The 27,236-nt window shown below is 42.0% G+C and overlaps 1 protein-coding gene across 1 annotated transcript in view; it reads left to right on the top strand.

Annotated features, from left to right (window-relative positions):
• APPL2 (adaptor protein, phosphotyrosine interacting with PH domain and leucine zipper 2) overlaps positions 1-27,236 on the top strand; it is a 76,972-nt gene that overhangs the window by 46,376 nt on the left and 3,360 nt on the right. The window contains exons 6-19 of the mRNA XM_074226758.1: positions 2,008-2,049; positions 2,172-2,230; positions 5,225-5,371; positions 6,541-6,623; positions 10,835-10,993; positions 14,362-14,550; positions 18,751-18,793; positions 18,877-18,933; positions 20,054-20,142; positions 21,699-21,857; positions 22,485-22,537; positions 24,690-24,864; positions 26,444-26,480; positions 26,577-26,717. Coding sequence (XP_074082859.1) covers positions 2,008-2,049; positions 2,172-2,230; positions 5,225-5,371; positions 6,541-6,623; positions 10,835-10,993; positions 14,362-14,550; positions 18,751-18,793; positions 18,877-18,933; positions 20,054-20,142; positions 21,699-21,857; positions 22,485-22,537; positions 24,690-24,864; positions 26,444-26,480; positions 26,577-26,717 — 1,433 coding nt within the window. The remainder of the gene's footprint in view (positions 1-2,007; positions 2,050-2,171; positions 2,231-5,224; positions 5,372-6,540; positions 6,624-10,834; positions 10,994-14,361; positions 14,551-18,750; positions 18,794-18,876; positions 18,934-20,053; positions 20,143-21,698; positions 21,858-22,484; positions 22,538-24,689; positions 24,865-26,443; positions 26,481-26,576; positions 26,718-27,236) is intronic.

The following is a 27,236-nucleotide window of genomic DNA, read 5'->3' as shown; positions in this document are numbered from 1 at the left end:
TCTCTCTCTCTCTCTCTCTCTCTCTCTCTCTCTCTCCATATATATATATATATATATATATATATATATATATATATATATATAGACATATATGGAGAGGGAGATAATGGATTAAATAATTCCTACTCACAAGAAACCTTAATTCTAATGGGGAAGATAATTATTTCTTTACATAAATCATTTTGTCTGTGTGTGTGTATGTTTGTGGGACATCTATATTATATGTGTGGGGGACATATATTATACAGATTATACATATATAACAGTAATAAATTTTATAATACATTATATAATGCATGCTTTTTCCATGTATAATACATCATATAATGATCTAACATATGCATATTATATAATGCATGCTTTATACATGAATGGCATATTATATCATGATCTAACATATGCATATTCTATAATGTATGTAAACATGACTATATTCTACATTATATAACACATTAATCTACTGTATTATAGTCAATGCATTGTACATACATGTTCTATAATGTGTTCATCATGTATATATAACATAATTCTTTAATATGTGCATATTATAGAGTAACATTAAAAACATACTAAATATAAAGAAATTTAAAGTGCAAAGCTATTGGAGGGGTCACTAGCAGTTAAGGGAATTAGAAAATTCTCCAGGCAAAAGTCATACCTTAAAGGTAAAGGGGAATCCTTAGAGGTGATGATGAGGAGTGAAGGTTTCCGGCTGGTGTAAAGGAGCAGAGATGGAAACTGGAGGGCCATCTGGGTGGACCAAAGGGAAGGCCAGCTTGGCTGTAGTGCAAGAAGGGAAATAATGAGGCTGGAAAGGAAGACTTAGCCAAAGGCTTGGAGACCTTTAAAAGCCAAACAGAAGAGCTTAGATTTATTTTATCCTAGAGGCCAGAGGGAGTTCAACTTAGCCTCAGAAGCATCTGTTCAACAGGAAGGAACTTTAACAGCCAGTTTCTGGGATAGAAAGAGGACACAAAAGTTTATGATTCCAGAGTTGGGAGTTCCCCTGAGCACAGGATTCTTGCTCACCAGGTTTCTGTAAGTGTGCACCTACTCTCCCCCACAAATATTAACTGCATTGGCAGGAGAGTGGGAGCCAATTTAATGAGTGGATTGTGATATACTTATGGTTCACATAGTTGCTTTAATATTTGAGTCCCTATGGTGTCATTTTTCTTTCTGCCATATTGCTAAGTAAATGGTTTTGTTTAAGAGATAAATATTTCCCCAATACAAGAGTTTGATTCTAAACAAGTGAAGCCTGAGAACTAAAGGAGTGAGTAGGAGGAGCATATTCCTCCCCAAAAAGATGTCCACTAGGAATCAAAAGAGAGTTTAAGTCTAACCACCTGGAAACAGTCTTTCTCTAAGGACCTAGACCTGTCAGTGGGAGGACAGGCTGGAATAAGCAAGCCAGCCCCGGCAGGAAGTAGGTGTCCACACGTTCTGCGTGTATGAGATGTATAATGTGCTGCAGGAAGAGAACTAGTCTCCTCATGCAAACATTACATTTGCATGTATTTATTTAGAGAGGTAAAACCAACTAATACACCAACATGTATGTAGCATTCCATACCCCCGCCTCTGCACAGAAGGGAGGGAAATGTCAGTCATCCTTTCTAAAGGAATTGTCAGCCCAACAGTCTAGCCCAGGCACCTTGGGTGGGATGGTGAGGAGCGGAGGGGGGAGAAGACAGCTCCTCTCCTGAATCCCCAAACCACCTAAAATGCCAAATGGGCAGCTTGGTCAGAGCATTTAAAGTGCCCCATGGGGACTGGACCAGGAATGTGGAAACTGAGTCCTGAGTCTCCACCTGCTAAGTCAAGAGCTTCCCGGAATGAGCAAAAAGCCAGGTTGAGCAGAGAATCGAAGGGGGGGTTCAGATGAAGTTCTGCGCCCCTCTTTTTTGGACCTCTTTCAGTTTCAGAGGTTCTCTGCCTCCAGGGCCAGGCTTGGTTTTCCACTGGACCTTGCCTTTGAAATTCTCTCTTATTTTTGTTTTTCAGAAGTCAGTACCTTAAAGGATCTCTTTGGCCTCGCTAGCAATGGTAGGTCTCTCTCTTTTCTTTATCCTTGATGAACTAAGTAAGGGGGGGGGAGAAAAGGAGGTCCCAAGGGAGCAGCTTGAGACTTGTCTTTGATTCATTCAATCCCCCCCCTTTATTTCTAGAACATGACTTATCCATGGCAAAGTACAGCCGACTACCGAAGAAAAAAGAGAATGAAAAGGTAAAAAAACAAAACACAACACAACTACAACAACAAAAACCTTCTCTGCTGTTATGTTTTTCTGTTTTGCTTTTTTAAAAAATGTAATATAACTTCCAAATCTTCTGATTCTGAGGTTGTTTTTGCTGTTACCTCTCTTCCTTTATGACTGGGAGGATCTTGGAGGGAGATGAAAGGGGACTAGAAAGGGGTTTTGTTGCTTTAATCAGCTTCTTCCACTTCTTCCTGTGTAGGGGCTTTTTTGTTTGGGTTTTGGGGGGGGGTTTATTGGGCTTTTTTCATCATTTTTACCCATGTATCTCACTAATGCTTCTGTTACTTTGACTTGGGGGTTTTTTCAAGCCTGAACCATAATTTACAAAAAAAGAAGGTAGGCTGGAGGGCTGACCACAGGGGCTTTGACCAAGTTAACTTATTTCTCCAGATGCACACATTAGAATGCTAATAGTAGCATTTGTTTTTAACTGTTTTCTGTCTAGTAACTCTTCTCAACAAATAAGAATTTTAATACACAAAAAAGATGAAAGAAAATTGTATATGAAACCTTGAATATCTGCTACATACAGCCTATGGTTTTTTTTTATTTAAAAAGATAGCAACGGAATTGCCCTATTTGTAATGCTAACTTTTTAGATTCATTCTTTTCTATTAATAAACATTAAGCATTTTTTTCTCTCCTTCCCTCCAAAAAAAGGAAAACAAAACAAGTGCAATTGAGAAGAACAAATTCCCATATTAACCTTGACCAAAAATATTTATTTTATCCTGCATCTTAAGTCTATCATCTAGCTGCTAGGAAGTGGTCATTTAAAAAATTGTTATCATTTATAAATTATTATTATGTAATATTATATATTATAATAAATTGGTAGAATTGTGCTGGGCACTGTGCCAAGTGCTCTACAATTCCTTTTTTATTTGATCCTCCCAATTATTAATATCTCATTTTTCAGACAAAAAAACTGAGTCAAACAGGTTAAGTGATTTGCCCAAGGTCATGTAGCTAGTAAGTGTCTGAGGTCAAATTTGAATTCGGGTCTTCCTCCAAGCACTCTATCCGCTCTGTTGCTGCCTAATTTCCCTTTGGTTCTCTGAAATCATGGTTGATCATTGTGTTGATCAGTGTTAAGTTTTTCAGAACTGTTTGTCTTGACAATATTGTTGTAACTGCATAAATTATTCTCCTGGCTCTGTTCATTCCCCTCCATTCACGTCTTCCCAAGATTCTCTGAAGCTGTTCCTTACGTCATTTCTTCTTTTTTGTTTGTTTGTTTTCTGCAAAGAAATGGGGTTAAGTGACTTGCCCAAGGTCACACAGCTAGGTAATTATAAAGCATTGAACTCAGGTCCTCCTGACACCAGGGCCTCTATCCACTGCATCACCTAGCTGCCCCCCTTTATGTGATTTCTCACAATGCACAATAGTCACCTTCATACAACAAAATCTGTTCAGCCATTCAACAATTGATGGGTAGCCCCTTGGCCTCCAATTCTGTACTACAAAATGAGTTTCTGTGTAATATATGGTTTTTTTTTCTTTGATCTTTTGGGAGTAAGGTTTACTTTGTATTGACTTCCCAGAGTCAAAGAGTAATCACAGTTTGGCAAATATGGGGGAATAGTTCCAAATTCCTTTCTAGGGTGGTTGGACCAATTCATAGCCTCACCAGTCATATATCAATGTGCCTTTTTCCCCATAGCCCCTCCAACATTTGTCATTTCCCTTTAATGTCAACTTTACCAATTAAATGGGAGTAAGGTGATACCTCAGAATTGCTTTAATTTGTAACTCTATAATTATTAGTGATTTGGAGCCTTTTTATATGGTTATAGATGGTTTGGATTGCCCCCTTGAGGAGTTCCTGTCTACTGACAGTCTTTGACCCATGCCAACTTCTTGAACCAAATCTGAGAATTTAAACAGGGCTGCATCCATATTTAGAAACCAGGAAAAAAATAGAGCAAGAAGGGCTGGTCTTTCATTATCTGATCTATCCCTCTATTTCCTGAAAAGACTGTGCTCAGAGTATCCCAGTGTGATCTTTAGAGAAACTCTCCAGGCCTCCCCTATTAACATATATCAGGGCCCCAGACAACAAGAGTCAGGAGAGTTTTTGCCAGTATTAGTTTGAAATTCCCATCGCTGAAGCCCAGTCTTCCTTATCCTGCTGAAACTAGAAAATAGTTGCTATTACTCACACCCTTCCTGTACTTTAAAATCATTTCTACTTCCTCCTTCCTCCCTTTTTACCTCCGGGTGAAATAAATCCAATCTGTGAGCAATTTTTCTCCTAGGGGTAGTGAATTACTTTCCCTCCACTGACATGGGAGGAAGGATTAGATGTGTTCCATTTGACCCCAGGGAGCACGTGAAGGGAGGTTACAGAAAGACTGAGTTTGGTTCCCCATCCAAAAGTCATCCAAAAGTGGAATGGGTTGACTTGGGAGGCTATAAATTCTCCATCCTTGGTGGACTTCCAGTGAAGACTACATGATCACCTCTCAGAGTGCCATTGAAAATGCAACTCTGAGGGCTTGAGTCAAATGACCCTTAGATTCCCTTCCAACTCTGAGATTCTGGGATTCTTTGAACTGGGCACCCTTTGTGGTGTATTGAAAAACCAAGGGAAGAAATGATGGCATTTCTTCCCTTATACAATAAGCACTAAATAAGGACCTGCTAGATACTAAATATGGTGCTAGAAATGAAAAGTCAACAAGGGAGCAACTTTTTGCCCTCAAAGAGATTATCTTCCATTAGGACTTTCAGGAGCAACGAACCTATGGGAGCAACATGACCATAAACTAGATTATTATTTTATCATTTGACACTGATCATTTTCTAATAAATATTTTAATCGATTTTAATTAATATTTTTAAAGCCCTTTTAATGAATAGATTGATTTTGAGTCAGTATTCCTGAGTCAGGATATTTGAGTCCAAAATCCCATTTGGGATACTACCACCCAAGCTTTCCTGTCCCCTTCCTCTAGGTGAAATCCGAAGTCGCAAAAGAGGTGGCCGCAGCTCGAAGGAAGCAGCATCTTTCATCTCTCCAGTACTATTGTGCCCTGAATGCTCTTCAGTACAGGAAGAGGATGGCAATGATGGAGCCCATGTTAGGATATGCCCAAGGACAGGTGCGCCAGCATCCCCAGTCTATAGGAAGACAAAAGCCAATGTGGACCCTGGTAGGGTAGAAGATGGAGAAATGGAAATGGTGACAAAGGGGGAATGATGTAGGGCAGAGGATGCTTGGTAACTATATGACATATGGAAGAATAGGGGCTATTATAATCAAAAGAAAGACTGGCCTCTGTTTATTTCAAGTCCACCCAGCCCAGCTAAACCTCAAGAATGTAATACCATGTGAAGAGATATTTAGACATTAAGAACATCTTCTGGTCCACCACCCTCATTGTACAAATGATGAAAATGAGATCCAGGGGCCATGACTTGGTCAAAGGCATCATGATGCACTGTAAAGAAGACCAGACTCAGGGTCACAGGGTTTGACTGGGTGACTTTGGAGAAGTCATTTTCATCTCTCTAGGCCTCAGTTTCTTCAACTGTAAAAAAAGGATTGAATTCTATGGCCTGCTACGTCCCTTTTCAGTTCTGATTCCTATGATAACAATCTGGGGTAATATAGCCAGATGAATTGTTGGGATGAAGGAGCAGGTCATACACATTCAATAAAAGGCACATGCATGACGAAGTTCCCTAGTATGAGGGTAGGAACTGGGGTGGAGAGAGAGAGAGACTGAGAGCCAAGCACTGAACTTCTTGAGGAAGGAAGGAAAATCCCCTGGAGGATGGTAACTAAAAAGCTGCCAGGATCTGGGTGATAAAACTGGATAGAGTGAACTTCAAAGAAGGAGAGGTTGATAAGTGGTATCAATAAAGAGAGAGATGGAAGCATAGCATTGTAGAAGTGGGTAGCAAGGAAAATTCCAACTTTACTTCTAAAACCAGTGAGCATCATTGGAGGACAGTGGGGGAAATGGCAGATGTTTTCAATCAGTACTTAAAAGAGTGACCTAGGATGCAATGTCATATAATGGAAAACCAGGTCTATGGGTGCCAGAAAATAGAAGAAACATAAAAAATAGACCTAATTGTTAGGTATAGGACAGGCATATCAGAGGGCACAGTGGAAGGGATGGATAGTAAATCTGAGTAGGACACAGTAGATATGAATGAGAGAATAGACAGTTCAGTTCATGGAGGATGGATTGTTCTTTAACATCAGAATACCTTTTCTTATACTTTTTCAGTATTATCAGAATACCTTTATTATACTTTTCAGATAAATTTCTTTAAGAAAGGAGCTGAGATGTTTTCCAAAAAGATGGACAACTTTTTATCTACCACCAGAACCATGGTTCAAAGGTAACCCAAGCCTGGAATTTGAATTCTTTTGTTTGTGGATCATTGTGGAAAGGATTTTTGCCTCTGCTGCTGAATCAACTCTTGGTCTAATAGGCTAGAGAACAAAATGATGATGCTAAACTCACATAGGAAAAAGGAATATTACAGATTTTGCCTGCCATGCTCCCAATCAAGATAGGAGAGCTAATTTCAGAGCCAGGAAGACTTGAGTCTGAACATTGGCATAGGCTGGCTTTATGACCCTGGAAAAGTCATTTCACATCTGAAATAGCCCCTAAGACTAGATATTGTTAGAAAGGTGCCAATCTGCTTTAGGAGAGACTTTCCTCACCTGGGGGCTCTGACTCCAAAGAAATCCCAGTTCAATACCTCTTGCTGTGATTTATGAATAGTCCAGTCATTCGGAGATGCAAACATTCCAATTTCACTCTTTCCCTTTCAAACTTCTGGATATTTTTATATATTTCTTCAGATTGAGAAAGAAATCAGGGCTTGCAGGATCTCTAAATTTCCATTTGCTATATAGCCCTGCACATTATAGCCGTTTTAAAGGGTTAAGTGGTTTTTGAAAAGCAACCCTGGGTCTATTTTCTTCTCCACAGAGCTCACTGACCCATGATCTTGAACTAGTCTTGGGTCAGTTTTCAAGCATTCAGATGCTCTGAGAGTTGCTTTGCGAATAATTTGGGTTTGGAAGAGATCCAGAGAAAGGCACTGAAAGGGCTTGGACCTGGACAGTTTCTTTGATGGTGCTCTCTTAAAAACAGAAGTGTCTACCTATCACCCACCCCTAGGAAGCCCACCTTTGAGGCTGACTTCTAGAACACAGAGGAGACTTTAAATAGCCAGCTGGGCCAGTCTAACAGATGACGTCTTCCAAGATGACTTCCCCGCTGCAAAAATTTGTTTTGATGCCATCTACATTTACTCCTCCTCCTCCCTCTCCCCTCTTTCCTCTCCTTTCACCTTCTCTTATTATCCTCATATCAATGAACTGAAAAAAGTATGCAGGAGGCCTATCGTTTACCTCATCCTCGTATAGGATTAACCCAAGATACTTGATAGCTTTAGTCTCATCTCGGTCTAGGGGTAAACCTTGGTGATAATATTTTTTGTCTCATCTCAGTAGGGATAATGCGAACTTTTATATCTCTTGTCTCATTTTAGTATAGCGGTAACCCCAGATTCTCTACATCATTTGCCTCATCTTGAGATAGAGTAATCCTGGATTCTTCATATTTTTGGCCTCATCTTGGAGACTCTTCATATCTTTTGCCCTGTCTTGTTCTAGAGGTAGCCCCCGGCTCTATGACAGCTGGGTGCAAGCTGTACCTATGACGACATCCTGGAAAGACTTGAAGCATGGCCCACCGCAATGTCTGGAGCTCTGAGGACCAGCCTGGTAGAGTTCCAAGTTGAGTTCAGGAGGCAGCTAAACGAGGTGGTAGAGTAAATGAGGCGATAACTTCAGAATCAGGGAAACCCAAGATGAACCCAAGATGTTAGAAACTCAAACAAGCTATAAAGGTCTTTGCCACACTCAAGACCAGGACTCTCAACCTGGTGAACTGCAACCTTGGTTATGGGGTTTTTAATTGGATAAATATTTCAGTTAATTGGTTTCCTTCATAATCCCAGATGTTTTATATTACACATTTAAAATGTGATTCTGGGGGCAGCCAGGTGGCGCAGTGGATGGAGCACTGACCCTGGAGTCAGCAGTACCTGAGTTCAAATATAGCCTCAGACACTTGATAATTACCTAGCTGTGGCCTTGGGCAAGCCACTTAACCCCATTTGCCTTGCAAAACCTTAAATAAATAAACAAACAAATAAAATAAAATAAAATGTGACTCTGAGAAAGGGGCCACAGGCTTCACCAGCCTGCCAAATAGAGCCAAGAATCCAAAAAAAAGTAAAGGACCCCAGTCATAAAATGATAGGGACTAAACCTGAAATTCCAATAATAGACGGAATTCCCTTGTGAGGAAAGTCCCTCTACCAGTGCAAATTAGGACCTTCAAGCAAATTCAAGTCTTCTAGAGATGCCAAGATCATTACTCATTGATCCCACATCAGTGAGAGACTGAGCGACTTGCCCAGGGTTACACAAGCCAGTACAACTCAGAGGCTAGGCTTGGACCCAAGACTTCCCGGTCCCAAGAGTAGCTCTGTGTTTCACTTCAGATGTTCTATATTAATGCTCAATTTAAATTCCCAGATAAGTACTCCACTATTATAAGCAGCAGCTGCCCCACTTCAAGAGAATGGAATTTTTGACCTCTCCCAAGTCATAGGAAGCTTGTGGTCTGCATCCTTGAGAGATGGATGTTTTTTGAGGGTTGGGGTGGTCTTTGCCTTTCTGTTCCCAAGATCTTGCTCACATACTGACACCATGGGAGAGCAGTGAGATATTTAGAGTGAAATTCAAGAGATAGCGTCAGTATAATGGAGAGAGAGTCAGCCTTAGATTCTGGAAGTCCAGGGTTCAACTCTTGTTTCTGACATTAACTGGATGAGTCATTTCCTCCTGGGTCTCAGTTTTCTCATCTGCAAAACAAGGCAGTTGGACTTAGCTTTTAAGGTCCCTTCTGGCTCTAAACATATCATCCTTGGACTTACTGCCTGTGTGACCTTGGACAAGTCACTTTCCTTCCTGAACCATAAAACAAGGGGATTAGATTCATCCTCTACAATCCCATCTACCTCTAAATATCTCATTCTTCGACTTTCTATCTCTATGACCATGGATACATCACTTCCCTTTAAACTTGTTTCCTGAGTCATAAATCTGGGAGATTAGATTTGTCCTCTATGGGCCCTTCTAGCTCTAAATATATCATCTTTCAACTCTAAATATATCATTTCATCTTCCTAGAAGTTGGTTGGGAAGATAAGGCTTAAAAATAAGGAATAAGTTCTAAGAAAATGAGCCACAAACTTTTAGCACAAGTGCTAGGGGAGGAAGAGTATGATCCTAGAAAATGAAACCACAAAACTTTGGGGGCTTGTGAAAGCCTTTGATTTTTTTCTGAAATTGCTGGCTCTGATTTTCCCAAGGGTCAGCACCAAGCAACACTGCAGACCCAGCTACTTTTAGTTCCTCTGAGAGCTGTTCCTATAACCTAATTCACATCTCTGGCTTTCTGAATTCATTACATGACCTCTGGGAATTTTAGAGAAGGTTAAAAAAGAATCTACCCTTTCTCCAGCTTTGAAATAACTCCCTGTCTTCTCTTTACTCCAGCTATCTCATATTCTTATTATTTTCACTTTCTTCCATAAAAAGTCATAGGATCAGGGCAGCTAGGTGGCGCGGTGGATAGAGCACTGGCCCTGGAGTCGGGAGTACCTGAGTTCAAATCAGGCCTCAGATACCTAATAATTGCCTAGCTGTATGTGGCCTTGGGCAAGCCACTTAACCCATTGCCCCTTAAAATAAAAATTAAAAAAAGACTCAATGGTCTCTAATATCCCTTCCTATTCTGTAGCTATGATCCTATGACTTTTTTTTTAGTTTTTTGCAAGACAATGAGGTTAAGTGACTTGCCCAAGGTCATACAGCTAGGCAATTATTAGGTATCTGAGGCCTGATTTGAACTCAGGTACTCCCGACTCCAGGGCCAGTGCTCTGTCCACTGCGCTACCTAGCTGCCCAACCATTGAGTCTTGAATTCAGGACAGATGAGGGAACTGAGGCCAAAAAAAAGTGAAGTAAAGGTGCCCAGAGACACAGGATTCTAACTCAGAAACTGATTCCAAATCCCAAAATTCGATTTTTAGCTTTGCTTTCCTAGTATTCAGCATGCAGTAGGTGCCTAATAAAGGCTTGTTAACATGATTCTAGAGGCCTGATGATGAGGTATGACTGGCATCTCCAGACAGAGAGGTAATAGACTCAAGATGCACACCGAGACACATGTTTTTGGATATGGCCCATGTGGGGATTTGACTCAGCATTTTTGTTATAAGAATTTTGTTTTTGTTTTTGTTTTATTTCTTCTTGATTGGTTGAGGGCAGGGAGGAGAAGGAGGGAGGAGGGAGAGAAAATAAATGTTTGCCAGTTGAAAAACATAATTTAATTTTTATAAGTGTTTGTGGATTCGTTGCCCAGGACACTGGAAATATGGAAGTTGAGGTGAAGGAGGGCCTTCCCTCCCAAAGCTTGAGTTGGTATTCCATTGGTGACATTCCAATCTTCTGTCTTAAGCATACAGGAGGAATCAGAGGCTGAGGTCGAAAAGATGCGGCTGGCCCAGCAGGAGCTGCTCTCTGTTGATGAATCTGTCTACACCCCAGATTTTGATGTCGCTGCACCAGTCATCAACAGAAACCTCATCCAGAAGGCCGGTTACCTCAATCTTAGAAAGTGAGGAGATGGCATGGTCTTCCCACCCCCATCCCCTTATCTTTTTAAGAAAACCAACTTCTCCACCTATCTCAATACTCATGGGAGCACTAGGGACCGGCATTGAGGAGAACATTCCCAGTGTAGATGGTATTATTGGCAGAGATGCTCAAGACCTCCTTTTATATATAGTAGGGCATGTCTTGCCTCTGCCATAATCAGCCCCATCACCTAGAAATGGTCTGGCTCAGCTCATTTGGATGAGTGTGCTTCATAGTCTCTTAAGTAGAAGGGATTTCAGAGGCTATTTGGTCCACCCTCCTGTTTAGACAGAGGGGGAAACTGAGTCCCAAGGAAGTTAAATGACTTTGGATCACAGTTGTAGAGCTGGAAGGACCCTGAGAGGTCATCTAGCCCATCTCCTGGTTTTAGAGAGGGGGAAACTAAGTCCCAAAGAAATTAAATAAGTTAGAGTCATAGGTGTAGAGCTAGAAGGACCCTGAGAGGTCATCTAGTCAATCCTCTGATTTTACAAAGGGGAAAACTGAGGCCCAGAGAGGTTAATGGACTAGGACAAAGTCATACAGAGAGGAAGTGACAGAGCTGAGATTTCAACCCTATCCCTGACTCTCCAGCTCCAGAAGAAGGAAAGAGGTGGTGCATTTTAGAGCAAGGCAAGGGCAACAAGCAGACTGATTTAAAAAAAAATAGTAATATTTTATTATTTTCAATTACATATATAGTTTTCAACATTCATTTTTTATAAGATTTTGAGTTTCAAAATTTTCTCCCTCCTTCCCCTCTCCTTCTCCCCAAGGTTATACATACACAATTATTTTAAACATATTTCCATATTCGTCAGGTTGTAAAAGAAGAATCAGAGCAAAAGAGAAAAACCAAAAGAAAGAAAAAACAAGCAAACTTAAAAAAGTGAAAATGGCCTGCTTGTGTCTGTCTGCAGTCAGACTCCAAAGATCTCTCTCTGGTCATGGATGGCATTTTCCATCATGAGTCTTTTAGAATTGTCTTTGATCCCTGTGTTGTGAGAAAAGCAGGAATCGATCAACAAATTAGTCATCACAGCTGATCATCACACAATATTGTTGTTCCTGAGCAGATTCAAAGGAACATTAAAATAGGACGTCCTTAAGAGATCAGTGTGGGAAAGCAGCAGGAGATGGTGGAAGATGAGATGGATTGGAGGCAGATTCAAATTGCCTCCGTATTATACCAATTAAAAAAAAGCAATCAATATATATTTATTAAGCTGTGTGCCAGTCAGGATACCAGGTGTTGGGCTTACAGAGACAAAGCATCAGCGAGCCCTTCCTCTCAAAGCATCTCATCTTTGATTAGTAAAATCACAAATTTGATCCACAAAAGTCACTTATTACAAAGAATCCAGAGGATAGTGGCCCACAAGACCATCCAGAGTCCATCAGTTGCTACTACCTGATGAACATCATCACTTCTTCTCCAGGCTCCTCAGTTTTCCCAACTGTAAAATGAAGGGTTGGACTTCTGGCCTTGTCTTCTAGTGTAGGCCTCTCATGCCCATCTGCTCATCAATTTAGCAGCCAGGGCTTGTTATCACTGGCTCTTAGGGGACCATTTTTCCCACAGTGCTTGCTAATGTAAGAGATGGGGGGGCATATTTCTTGATGTTCTCCCTCACCCCCAAAAAAGGATTTGCTGAGAAAGTTATTCAGATGAGGGGTTTTAATCTTGTGTGTGTGTGTGTGTGTGTGTGTGTGTGTATGCATGTCCTAGATGCTTTCACAATCTTGTAAAGTCTCTGAACCCTCTCTTAGAATGTTAGTTTTTTTAAAGGTATAAATAAAATGCAGAGAATTAAGGAAATCAATTCTATCAAAATAAAAAATGTAATTTCCCCCCATCTAAGTTCACTTACTTCCTGAAATCTGTTGGGCCCTAGACCAAGAGCCCCCAGTTTAGACTGTCCCCCAACAGACATCCACTGTATCTCTGTAACTCAGAGAATGGTCTCATGTGGTCCCATTGTCCACTGGAGGCTTCATAATAAACACTACCTAACTTTCTTTGGTCCAAACCTGTGATTTTATTGGTGTAACACTGGAAATTAAAGGCCATAAATTTCCTTGAGGAGAGAGGCTCTTGGATTCTGTCTTTCAAGACAGGATCTGGCACACAGTAGGTTTATTCAGTGCTTAATTGCTTTTTAAAAATTGATTGGTGGAGCAGCTAGGTGGCACAGTGGATGGAGCACCAGCCCTGGAGTCAGGGGGACCTGAGTTCAAATTTAGCCTTAATCATTATCTAGCTGGGTGACCTTGGGTAAGTCACTTAACCCCATTGCCTTGCCAAAAAATACTTCACTGGAACCTGGAAAGACTTCTACAAATGACATAAAGTAAAGTGGCTAGAACTAAGGGGACATTGTACATGGTAACAGTGGTATTGTAGAAGATCACCTGTATTGGATGTTTTTTAGTTGGCTTGTTTTTACAAGGCAGTGGGGTTAAGTGACTTGCCCAAGGCCACCCAGCTAGGCAATGATTAAGTGTCTGAGGCCGGATTTGAACTCAGGTCCTCCTGACTCCAGGGCCGGTGCTCTGTCCACTGCACCACCTAGCCGCCCCAACTGTATTTGATTTAACTACTCTCAGCAATACAATGACAACTCTCAAGGTTTAGACTTAGGATGAAAAATGTTATCTGTTCCCAGAGAAAGAACTGAACGCAGATCAAAGCACACTAGTGCACTTTTTTTTTCTTGAGTTTTAATATTGGGCTGTATTCTCTTGGATCATGACTAATACGGACATAAGTTTTCCAAGCCTACACATGGATAATCTATATTAAATGGCTTATTTTCTCAATGAGGGGAGAGGGCAAGGAAGGAGAGAATTTGGAACTCAGCCTTTTTTGTTTGTTTTTTTTCAAGGCAGTGGGGTAAAGTGACTTGCCCAGGGTCACATAACTAGGAAATTATTAAGTATCTAAGGTCACATTTGAACTCAGGTCCTCCTGATTCCAGGGCTGGTGCTCTATTCACTGCACCAACTGGAACTCAGTTTTAAAAACAAATGTTAAAAATTGTTTTTACGTATAATTGGGAAAAATAAATACTAAAATGTAAAAAATGAAATAAAAATTGGTTGGCATAATACTGAGCCAAATCCCAACTTGATAGTTACTAGCTGTGTGACCCTGGAGATGTCACCTAACTTCATGCCTCAGTCGCCTCGTCTCTAAGAGCACCTGTAGTTCTTAAGTGTGGGGAAGCTCAAGTGAGATAATTTGGATGAAGCTATCTGCCAGTTCTAAATCATTATGCATGTCTGCGGTGGGCAGCATCCTCATTTCTGTCCCTGAAGGGTCTTTTCAAGTCTGGTTATTTCCTGCAGCAAAACTGGACTGGTCACCACCACGTGGGAGAGGCTCTACTTCTTCACTCAAGGTGGGAACCTCATGTGTCAGCCTCGGGGAGCCGTGGCTGGAGGTTTGATCCAGGACCTGGACAATTGCTCTGTCATGGCAGTGGACTGTGAGGACCGGCGCTACTGTTTCCAGATCACGACCCCGACGGGAAAATCGTATGATTCTGGCATTTCACGGGGGAGGACGGGGTTGGGAGCTGGTCCCACCTTCTTGATTTCCCAGAGGCTTAGTAGATCATTGACCACATACAAGATTTGGGTCCATGCCCCTCCCTGGGAGGGCCTCATTCTACCCCCCTTGATCGCTGAGTATTATTGACTTTGGGGGAGAGTCCTTATTATATTAATTTTAAGCAAATAACTCTATTCCAGATGGCAACCTCCTTTAGAGAGGCAATTTAAGGAGGACTTTGCTTCTGATCACAAAAGAAATATCCTGTGATTTGTGTGGGAATACCTAATCTATAGTGTATGTGTATTAGTATGTGCATGCATGTAAACATATGTAGATATGTATACAGATGGTATTGTGCAAATACTATAAATGGACTTACCCTGCATATATAGAAACATATGCATTATGGGTAAGTATATCTACACATATATCTATAGATTATATAAATATATTTATCTAGCTTTAGACCAGACTGGGATTTAATTGGTAGAGTGAAATACTTTCTTTGTAAATTGTATTCTTAGAAGGCCGCCTAGAGCATTAGGGTGTAAAGTGAAATAGTCAGGGTCACCCCGCTAAGACATTTCAGAGGCAAGACTTGAACTCAGGTCTTTCTGACTCTAAAACCAGCTGTCTATCCATCATATCAGACTGACCCAGTATATACAAGGTAGTAAATGTGACTTAAAACCTGAAATAATGCTTTTGTCATTCATGAGCTTAAATTTTTTCTCATGGTCTACACTAGAGGTGTCAAACTCACTGCCAGTTGGAGGCCTGAACTAGATTAAAATATAATTGGGAAGGGGTGGCTAGGTGGCACCGTGGATGGAGCACAAGCCCTGGAGTCAGGAGGACCTGAGTTCAAATCCAGCCTCAGACACTTAATAATTACCTAGCTGTGTGGCCTTGGGCAAACCACTTAACCCCATTGCCTCGTAAAAAAATTTATATAATTGGGAGAGGGTAGCTAAATGGTGCAGTGGATAGAGCACTGGCCCTGGCATCAGGAGGACCGACCTGAGTTTAAATCCAACCTCAGAAACTTGATGCATACATAGCTGTGTGACTTTGGCCAAGTCCCTTAACCCCATTGCCCAACCAAAAAAAAAAGTAATTGGGAAATGTTAACAAAATAAATAAAAATACAGTTTAGATAGTGTTAATTTGTGGTTTTCTAAGTTAGTATGTGGGTACCTGACTGGTAGTGGAGTTCAAATTCAGCCTCAGACACTTATGAACTGTGTAACCCTGGATAAGGCACTTCACCCTTTTAGTCTCAATTGCCTCATCTATAAAATGAGCTGGAGAAAGAAATGACAAAGCCCTCCACTTTCTCTTCCAAGAAAACCCCAAATAGAGGCACAAAGAGTCAGACAACAGAAAAATTACTGAAAAAGTCATCAGTCTATGCTTCTCGGGGAGCCCTGATCTGTTTCTGGTTGAGTTTGACCCTGGTCAACCTTGCACCTTTCTCGTATCTACAGATGCAAGGTGATGCATAGAGTATATGCCAGTGTTAACCTGGAATCAGGAAGGCCCGAGTTTGAATCCTGCCATAGATACTTCCTAACTGGTTGACCCTAGACCAGTGCCTCAGGTCCATCCACTATAAATGGGGGGGGGGGTGTGAGAGCCTGTAGCATCCCTACCTTAAAAGATTGTTATGCGTTCAAATGATGCAGGTAATCTTTGTGATGTGCTTTGTAGCCCTTCAGACTAGAGAAATGCTCCCAATTATTATGAATGACAGCAGTAATTGCTCTGCATCTGTTTTCTCCTCTGTAAATGGGACCGATAATACTTGTAGCTCCTTCCCAGGACTATTATGAGATGATCCAGGTAAAGTTTTTTGTAGTCCTTAAAGAGAACTATAGAAATGTCCACCATTTATCGGTTTGATTATGGATAATAATCATCTTATAACCTCCATCTCCTCATCTGTAAAATGGGAATAATAACAGCATCTTCCTACCAGGCTTGCTGGGAGATAATCTGTGTAAAGCAATGAGCAGGCTGGAAGGTGAGTCATTTACTCATCTTCAGTCTGAACATCAGTTTTTTCCATCTTTGAAATGGGGATTAACACTGTTTATGGTTCTGATCTGACTGAGGGGTTATGGAAAACCTTTTCTAGATATTAGGGCGCCCTCTAGAGTCAGCTACTCTATTATGGCCATTATTATCTGGCTTTTGAAGCTCCCTTGTTATTTTAAAGGGTTCCTCCAGGGTGCTCATTATTATATTATTATATTATTGTCCCTGGGGCCCAGAAAAGGAAATCCATTTAAATTAGGATGCTTTGCAAGGGAAGCAACAAGTTACTCCCCTGGTAACTCAGTTTTATAACAATGAACCTTATTCCCTTGCTGTCCTTCCCCTTCCTGTTTCTCTATTCTTACTTCCTAATTAAATGAGGGATTCTTGGGGGGGGGGGTGTTTGTTATTATTTCTTGAAAGCAATGGGGTTAAGTGATTTGCCCAAGGTGACACAGTTAAGTAATTATTTAGTGTCTGAAGCCGATTTTGAACTCAGATCATCCTGACTCCAGGGCTATCCACTGAGCCACCTGGTTGCCCCTAAATTAGGAATTCTTAACCTTGATTTAAAGGATCCCTGAACTTGGATGGAAAAAATTTCATTTTTATTTTCATTAAATCTCTAACTGAAATTAAGCATTTCTGTGTGACACTGGGCAAGCCTCAGTTTCCTCTTCTGTCAATAATAATCATGGTGTATTTTACAGATGAGGAAACTGAGGCAAACAGTTTAAATGGCTTGCCCAAAGTCACAAAGCCAAAAAGCATCAGAAGTAGGATTTGAACCTAAGTTCCTTGACTCCAGAGACAGTGATCTTGTCACTGCTGCTAGGAAGGTTGAACCAGTGTGGCATAAAGGGTATGATGGAAAGAACACAACCCCAGGAGACAACATTCCCATCTCTGATGCTTCCCACCTGTGCGAACTTGAGCAACTCCCTTCTTCCAGGGCTCAGTTTCCTCATCTATAAAATGATGGAGTTGGACTAGGTGGTTTCTGATGATCATCAGATGCCACATACTCAGACCAAAACATCAGGCCCAGGATGGCCCCACTCTCTACATCTGCCTTTCAGCTTGGGCTAAGGAATGGGATTGGGGGGAGGAAAGAGTGGGAGGTGGTGTGTGGTTAATTTAGAGGCACAACATGGAAAGAGGAGTGGAAGGGGCGGCTGGGTGACACAGTGGATAGAGCACCGGCCCTGGAGTCAGAAGTCCCTGAGTTCACATCCGGCCTCAGACACTTAATAATTACCTAGCTGTGTGGCCTTGGGCAAGTCACTTAACCCCATTGCCATGCAAAGACAAAGGAGAGGAAGGAAGGAAGGAAGGAAGGAAGGAAGGAAGGAAGGAAGGAAGGAAGGAAGGAAGGAAGGAAGGAAGGAAGGAAGGAAGGAAGGAGGGAAGGAAGGAAGGAGGGAAGGAAGGAAGGAAGGAAGGAAGGAAGGAAGGAAAAGAAAGAAAAGAAAAGAAAAGGAGGGAGGGGGAGAGAGAGAGAGAGGTGAAACAAGCAGACAAGGTGATGTCACTTGCCCAGGGTCTCACGGTTGATGAGTGTGTGAGCAAAATTTGAACTCAGGTTCTCGTGAGTCCAGTTTCCAGTGCTCTGGTGCCCCCTAGCTACCTCCTGGCTAATTCATTCAGGGCCATCTCCAGTTGTCCTGATCTATATCTGATCATTGGATCTAGATGACTCTGGAGGAGAAAGTGAGGCAAATCTAATTCTCTTGCTTATCATGGCATCACCTCCCTGATGTCAAGGTCTTCATTGAGAATGAAGGACAAACATCATCATCATCATCATTATCATTATCATCATTATCATCATCATCCTAGCTAATGAGGAGGCTGCACTGCATCTCTAGGTCTTGTGATCTTATGATTTGTTTTAGTCCACTTTCTTCTCCTACAGATAAAATATAAGCTCCTTGAGGGAAGGTTGTGATTTGCTTTTATCTTTGGGTCTCCAGTGCTTGGAACAGAGAAAAGTTCCTGGAGCAATGAATGAAGTGGGATGTGAACCCAGGTCTCTCGTCTTTAAATACAGCATCCCATACTATCCCTAATACCAGCCTGAGCCCAAAGGGGAAACTGAGTTAAATGCATGTAAAAAATGTTTCTTTGAATGTGTTTTATTTTAGGGGGATAACCCTTCAAGCTGAAAGCAAAAAGGAAAATGAGGAGGTAAAGTCTTTTGCCCCTTTGAGTCATTTTCCCTGGTGGGAGGGTTGATTTAAAAATTGACTGTGTTTCCTTGTCCTTTGCAGTGGATTTGTGCCATCAACAACATCTCCAGGCAGATCTACCTGACCGACAACCCTGAGGTAAGCCCAGGTGTGGGGTATGCTCAGTTAGCCCAGTGCCTGACCCATAATAGGCCCTTAAAAAGTAGATCAGCTGATTGACTGTCAACCCATTTTCTCAGGCAGTGAAGGGCCAGAGCCCAGGCTCTCCCAGGGCTGAGTTTGTGGCTTCTTGGCCTCCCTGCCTCAAAGTCTCTTCCCCTCTTTGATACAGCCTCCACATGGCTGCCAAAATGATTTTCCTAAAATCCAAGTCCGATCTCACTCCGTAAACCCCACTGGCTTCCTATGAAGATAAATATAGGGGCAGGTAGGTGGCTCAATGGATAGAGCACCAGCCCTGGAGTCAGGAGGACCTGAGTTCAAATTTGGCCTCAGACACTTAATAATGACCTAGCTGTGTGGCCTTGGGCAAGTCACTTAACCCCATCGCCTTGCAAAAAAAAAAAAAAAAAAGATAAATATAAACTCCTCTTTGGACATTAAAAATGTTTCCCAACCTGCCCCCAACTTACCTTGAGAGCCTTGATACACATCAACACTTAAGTCTAACAAATGAATGACCTCTTAGTGGTCCTCATCTGTGATACTGTTTCCCACCTCCATGAATTTGCTCCAGGGGTCTCCCATGCCTGGAATGTTCCCACTCCTCATTGCGATCTCTCAATATCCTCAGTTTTCATTCTGATCTCATCTCCAGGGCCATCTTCTCTGGCCTGTCCTGATCTACCCAAATTCTCCCCCCCAAAAACATATCAATTGTGTATGTAATAGAGTTCTTATTTGCTTCCTATCTAACACAGAGAACCTTTTAAGGTTTACTAAGCACATTTGATTATTCTCAAAAGGTCCTAGGAGGCCGGTGTTATATCAACCTCATTTTACAGACGAGGAAACTGAGGTTTGGAGACCTGACCCAAGATCACAAAGCTAATAAGTGTCTGAGGCAGGATTTGAATTCAGATGTTCCTGGCCACCACCTAGCTGTCCATATAGGTATATTATTTTCCCCAGTTACACTGCCCTTGAGGGCAGGACTTTGTTACTTTTTTTTTCCTTTGTATTTCCCAGTGCCTGGAACATGGGCACTTAATATGTGCTTTTTGATTGATCGATAGATTGATTGATTGATCCCTTCCAGGCCGTGGCCATCAAGTTGAATCAGACAGCCCTCCAGGCAGTGACGCCAATCACAAGCTTTGGGAAAAAACAGGACCCCTCACGCTCAAGGTAAATCACCCCTAGAGGAGAAGAACTCTTTTTATTTTTGTCTTTACGTCCCCCAAACCTTGCACAGGATCTAGCATATAGTAGGTGCTTAATAAATACCTATCGACTGCTACCAGACAGCTATGGGTGGTGCAGGGGTGGGCGCAGAGCTAGACCTGGAGTCAGGATGACTTGAGTTAAATCTAGCCTCTAATACTAGCTGGATGACCCTGGACAAGTCACTTAACTTCTGGGTGACTCAGTTTCTTCAGTTGCAAAATGAGGTACAAGTAGCACCTGCCTCCCAGAGTTGTTTTGAAGATCAAATGAGATCGTATTTGTGAAAATGCCTAGCCAAATGCCTGATATTGTAGGTACTCTATACATAGGCATTATTATGGTCATATCATTGGTTTTCGTGCATAAGAACCCTTTCCAAGTGGCTGTTAGTTTTCACTGACTGCGAAAACACATGATGATAAAAAGCTCTCATGATCCAGGGACTTCATTAAATGACTTTGTGTTGCTTTTGTACAAAAAAAAGTCTCCTTAATATTGAGAAAAGAGCCACATAATGGTGTGGCTGTATTCTTTCTTCAGTGTACACTCAGGATTTGCCTATTTCTGCATGCACACATGGATTCAAGGAAGGGAGGAAGGAAAGAAGGAGGGAAGGAAGGAGTGATGGAGGGAAGGAAGGAAGGAAGAAGGGAAGGAGAGGGGAGGGAGGAGAGAGGAAGGAAGGAGGGAGGGAGGGAGGGAGGAAAGGAGGGAGGAAATTGGATGGATGGATGGATGATAGGAAGGATGAATGGATGGATAGATAGGTGGATGGGTGACTATTGTTGTTTTCATTCAATTGGTTTTCAGTCATGTCCAACTCTTTGTGACTCCATTGGGGGTTTTCTTGGCAAAAAGTACTGGAGTGACTTGCCCTCTGTGTGTGTGTGTGTGTGTGAGAATCTATATGAACAAATACATAAATAATATTTGGCATTTATATAATGCTCTAAGGTTTGCAAAGTGCATATAAATATTAAGTCACTTTATCCTCACAACTCTACATGGTGGTAGAGGGGATTCATTGCTCCATTTTAGAGAAAAGAATAGTGAAGTAGACTGTATTCTATGATGTCCAGTCACTCAAGTAGTGCGTGTCTAAAGCTGGATTTGAACTCAGGTCTTCCTGGCTTCAGCCCCAGAGTTCTATCCATTGTGCCCTCAAGCAGATGGATAATGCTATCTCCTCAATGTCATTTACACCCATATCTGTTTCCTTTGAAATCTTCCAGTAGTTTTGGCTGCTGAGGGTAGGGGTACCACCATCACCAGCAGAGGCACCTGCCAGGTCTCAAAGTTTGGTTCCCTCGACGACGACCACAGGGGCAGTGCTGGAATTCTCAGAAAGCACTGGGGAGCTATTGAGTATTATTGAGCCAGGAAGGAAACTTGATCTGATCATGATTTTTATTCAGTTATTCTACATTTGACATGTTGAATAAAACTGTTTTTTTCACCTGTGGTTCTCCAGTGGAACGTTAGCTTGATTTGTTTCCTTCTTCTCATTTGTACCCCAGCCAGAACCGGAAACATTCAGATTTAGAAAATGACAAGACGGTTCCCAGCACACCTGCTAAAGTCCCTGATGCTGACCAGCTAATCGTACCCGGAACACCTATTCAATTTGACATCGTCCTTCCTGCTACCGAATTCTTGGACCAGAATCGAAGTGGCAGGTAAGGAGTGAGATTCCGACTTCATGGGAAATGACGTGGGATGGAGGGATGGGGAGAGAAGAATGGGGAAGAGGGAGGAGGGAAACTAGAGGATCACATCAAGACAAGAGACATTTCTGGCATCTTTCTGACCAGTCTCCTAAAGCAACTAGGTGGGTCAGTGAACAGGAAGACTTGAGTTCCAGTCTAGCCTCTGTCACTCTCGTAGACCTTGGGCAAGTCACTCCACCTCTGTCTACCTCCTTGTCCTCATCTCTAAAATGAGGGAAACAATTATATGTAGTTGGAAAAATAAATAAAGTATCTACTCAAATTTAGAAGACAGGGGCAGCTAGGTGGCGCAGTGGATAAAGCACCAGCCCTGGAGTCAGGAGTAGCTGAGTTCAAATCCAGCCTCAGACACTTAATAATTCCCTACCTGTGTGACATCAGGCAAGTCATTTAACCCCATGGCCTTGCAAAAAAAAAAAAATTAAGACAATAAAAAATAAAAGAAAATGAGGGTCACAGCAGCACCAACTTCCTAGTTATTTGTAAAGTGTTCCACAAAATTGAAGTCCTCTAGAAATGCTAACCATTACTATAATTAATTGTATCTCTCTGCCTTTTCCTTCCCTCCCTGCCCAGGCGTACAAACCCATTTGGTGAATCTGCAGATGAAAAGGACTCCAGCGAGGAGGGTCAGTACCCGGTTTGTTGGCTCCTTCTGTTCAGTGCAGTGACCTGAGCTTGAGATGTTCGAGGTCCTCATCGCCCTCCCCAACAGCTGGGGCTGTGTCCTCCCATATGGACCCTCCCATAGCTTCTCTGTATAAAGGACACATGAGAAAGGGCCAGGGAGTGACACCCAGAAAGGACATGTGGTCTCTGCCTTCACAGAGCGGCTACTCTCTCCTCAGTTTGTTGGGAAGATGAAATTTAAAGGCAATTGAAACACATTTCTCAAACGTGCCACCTGGAACTCCCAAATCCTCTAAGTTTTTCATTTTGGAGGGGGTGGTTCCCCGATGTCCACGAGAGGCAGTGCGAAGTGTGGCTTAGCAGAGAGAGTCAAGTTTAGGGGACAAAGAGACCCGTGTTCAGATCCTGACTGGGGTACATTGGGTAAACTTGAACGTATCACTTCAACTTGGGTGTGGAGGAAAATGGAGGAGGGGTAGTGAGAGTTGACTGTCTAAAATAAAGAGAAAACTAGAAATCTTTGGTCTTATCAGTGGGTCTTGTGATGACTGGAGGAAAAGACTGGGCCAGGAAGGCAGAGGGGTCTGATCCCATTTCTGCTGCTGTAGCTAAGAGACTTCAATCAAGTCTTGGCCTTAATTTCCTCATTTGTCAAAAGAGGGTTAGGATGAAGTAGCTAGATGGCATAGTGTGAAGAGCGCCAGCCCTGGAGTCAGGAGGATCTGAGGTCAAATTTGACCTCAGATACTTCCTAGCTGTGTGACTTCAGGCAAGTCACTTAACCCCAATTGCCTCGCATCCAGAACCATCCCTGGTCATCTTGATTCATATCTGGTCACTGGATCCAGATGACTGGAGGAGAAAAGTGAGACTGGTGACTTAGCACAGTCTCCCATCGCTCAAATCCAAATCATGTGTTTGTCAAAATATCACCTCCCTGATGTCATGGTCTACTTTGAGAAAGAAAGACAAGGAGCAGCTAGGTGCTGTAGTGAATAGAGCACTGGCCCCGGAGTCAGGAGGACCTGAGTTCAAATCCGACCTCAGACACTTAGTAATTACCTAGTTGTGTAGCCTTGGGCAAGCCACTTATCCCCAGTGCCTTGCAAAAACTAAAAAAAGAGAAAAAAAGAAAAAAGGGAAGGAAGGACAAACATGAGGAGTGAGGCAGGTTAACCTGTCCAAAGGAGGGAGAATACTAACACACTAGGAGGAGCTAGCACCCATCCAGTGGCACCAGATAGCAACAAATGTGTTCATGAGGACCTGTTTGGTGCTTCTGTTCACCACTAAAACCCTTAGTTTGCTGACAGCCATGAATGACCTGTCATTCAAATACTCAAATACTCAAAAATTCCTACATAAATATGAATCAAATCATTTAAGGTAGGAATTCTTTATTCTAGGATACTTTAAGGCTTACAAAGCACTTTCTTCCTAATCACCCTGTCTGGTTCACAGATTGGAGAAACTAAGGCTCACTAAAGACACAGTCTTTCCCTGAGCCTTAGTGTTAGAGGTGAGATTCAAATCCAGGCAACTGAGTGCTTCAGTATAGAGAGCATTGGATCTAGAGTCAAGAAGGCACCAGGAAACTCACTTTACCCTCTTTGCCTCAGTTTCCACATCTGTCAAATGAGCTGGAAAATGAAATGTCAGAGCTGGGAAGGAACTAAGAGCAGAGAATACAGGGACTGGGGAGGGACATTAAAACACTGAATATCAGAGCTGGGAAAGATCTTGGGACAGAGAATGTCAGAGCTAGGAGGGATCCTTAGAAATCCTCTGGCCCAGGTGCCTTATTTTCCACACAAAGAAGAGATCTCTTTCTGGTTTTGCTATTAAGCTAATGAATCTTGTACCAAGTTCACAAGTAACTGAAAAAATGATAACAATGATAGTGTCTGGCCAAAGGAAGAGGCTCAGGTGTCCCCAGGGGCATCTCGAGCCTGGAGACAGTTTGGGGCCTATAACAACAGAGGGGAAGGAGATGGGAGAAGGTGAAATTGGAGGGTCTTGAGATCCTGCTTGCTGAAGTATCTAACAGAGGAAAACATCTGATCCCCAAAGGGGGACCTATTGAAAAGGCCACCAAGGCCACAGGCACAGAGCCCACACGCCCTTGAGAAGAAGCTGTTTTTGCCCTTACAGATTCACTGTTGCAGCAGATGTTCATAGTTCGGTTTTTAGGATCCATGGCCGTCAAAACAGACAGCACCAGCGAGGTGATTTATGAAGCCATGCGGCAAGTGTTGGCTGCCCGGGCGATCCACAATATCTTCCGTATGACCGAATCACACCTGATGGTCACCAGCAAAGCTCTGAGGTATGGTTGTCGGGGTCCCACCACCTTCTCATCTAGATCTGGGGTTCATTAGCTATATGACATCGCCACATTGGACACATAGCGAAAGGAGACATTTGCTTCTGACTTCTTGTTGGCCCTGGCTTCCAGTCTTGGTAAAGGAAGCTACCCATGTAACTTCACCCCAGGCAAGAAGTTCTGTCTAGATTATAGACCAGTAGGATTGGTTTATGTGAGTTAGGATTGGTGTGACAAAGGTAGACAAAAGGAGCTGGAACCTCATAAACATTCCAACCTTGGGGCAGCTAGGTGACACAGTGAAGAGTACCAGGTCTAGAATTCAAATTTGGCCTCAGACATTCACTAGCTGTGGCCCTTGGCAAATCATTTTCCTCATCTGTAAAATGAGTTGGAGAAGGAAATGGCAAACCACTCTAGTCTCTCTGCCAAGAATGGAGGTAGAGAGAGTCGGGCACAACTGAAATGAGTCAACAGCAATAAGTCTTTAACTTAGTGCCCTACAACACCATTGGATACTTGGAAAATGTATTTTGGAGGTCATAGGCTTAACCATAGTCTTCTATGGTTAAAAAAATTATTTTTTTTTTAATTAAAAACCTATTTTTTCTCCTTGTCACCTTTTCTCTCCTAGGCCTTACCATTGATTAGAAAAGAAAAAAGAGGGCTAGCTAGGTGATGCAGTGGATAGAACACCGGACCTGGAGTCAAGAGGACCTGAGTTCAAATCTGACCTTAGATACTTAATAACCTAGCTATGTGACCTTGGGCAAGTCATTTTACCCCAATGCCCTCCAAAAACCAAGAAAAAAAAGAAAAAGAAAACCCTCATAATAATCAGAGTCAAGAAAACAAATTGGATCCCATTCTTCATCTAGAGTCTATCACCTTCTGTCAGGAGGCAGATGGCATTTTTGATCATTTGTTCTCCTGCATCATAGTCAGTCATTACATCTTAAGACTTTCAAAGTTATTTATTACTGCAACATTGTTATTATAACAATTATTCTCATGATTCCATTCACTTTACTCTGCATCTGTTCTTGCAAGTCTTCTCAGGTTTCACTGAAACCACCCCTTTGATCATTTCTTATGGCACAGTAATGTTCCATTTCATTCATATGCCATGACTGGTTTTCCAGATGATGGGCAGCCCTGTAGTTGCCAATTCCAATTTTCCACCACAAAAAGAGCTATGAAGGGGCTCCTACTTGGAATCTGTCAACCTGGCTTTAAAAAACTGTCTGGGGGGGGGGGACAACTAGGTGGTGCAGTGAATAGAGTACTGGCCCTAGAGTCAGGAGGACCTGAGTTCAAATGTGACCTCAGACACTAAGCCACTTAACCCCATTGCCTTAAATAAATAAATAAATAAAACTATCCTGATTTCTTTATCCTTGGTTTCTTCTGTAGTCCTATTTTACACCCTTAAGTACCTTATCGTTCTTAGAACGGGTCCATAGGCTTCACCAGCCTGCCAAAAGGACCCGTGACAAAGGAGGTTAAGAGCCCCAGTTCTAGAGCAGTAAGCTTTTCTGAGAACATAATTTTCTCATTGCCATTTCTTCTTTTCACATTCCAGGCTGATTGACCCTCAAACCCAAGTAACAAGGGCCAGTGTAAGTATCTGTCCATTCTTAAGTCGAGGTTGGCTTCCTCTTTTCTATTCACCTTGCTGAGTTCCATGAAATTCAATGTTTTCTATGTGCTTTCAGTTTGAACTCACCAGCGTCACACAGTTTGCGGCCCATCAAGAAAATAAGAGATTAGTTGGTTTTGTCGTGCGTATTCCTGAGTCTGCTGGAGAAGAATCCCTGAGTACCTATGTATTTGAGAGCAACACAGAAGGAGAAAAGGTTGTGCTAAATTTCTGTTTTGATTCTTTCCTAACTTCCTCCCCCCACCTTGAGCAGAGATTTTAAAAACAATTTTTAATTTTATTTTTTCAATTACATGCAAAAATAATTTTAATATTTTCTTAAAAATTTTGAGTTTCAGATTTTCTCCATTCCTTCCCTCTTGCCTCTTGAGAAGGCAAATTGAAGTTAGAAATACTAGCTTTCCTCATCATCATTATTATTATTGCTTTCGGTTTTTACTTCACCCTCAGTTCCATAAGCATTTCTTAATCCTGTTTGCCTTGGTTTACTCATCTGGAAAATGAGCTGGAGCAGGAAATAGCAAACCTCAACAGTATTTTTTTCCAAGAAAATCCCAAATGAGGTCTTGAAGAGCTAGATACGACTGAAAAAACAGCTTCTGCCAAGCACTTTATAAGTCTTAAAGAAATGGGTAAGGCAGGGGCACTAGGCGGTGGCAGCAGGAGGACCTGAGTTTAAATCCAACCTAAGACTCTTGTAAAAAAAAAGAAAGAA

The sequence above is a fragment of the Macrotis lagotis genome, chromosome 2, assembly GCF_037893015.1.
Source record: "Macrotis lagotis isolate mMagLag1 chromosome 2, bilby.v1.9.chrom.fasta, whole genome shotgun sequence".
Lineage (NCBI taxonomy): Eukaryota > Metazoa > Chordata > Mammalia > Peramelemorphia > Peramelidae > Macrotis > Macrotis lagotis.
Note: the sequence above shows the minus strand (reverse complement) of the source record. Positions and strands in the feature narration are given on the sequence as shown.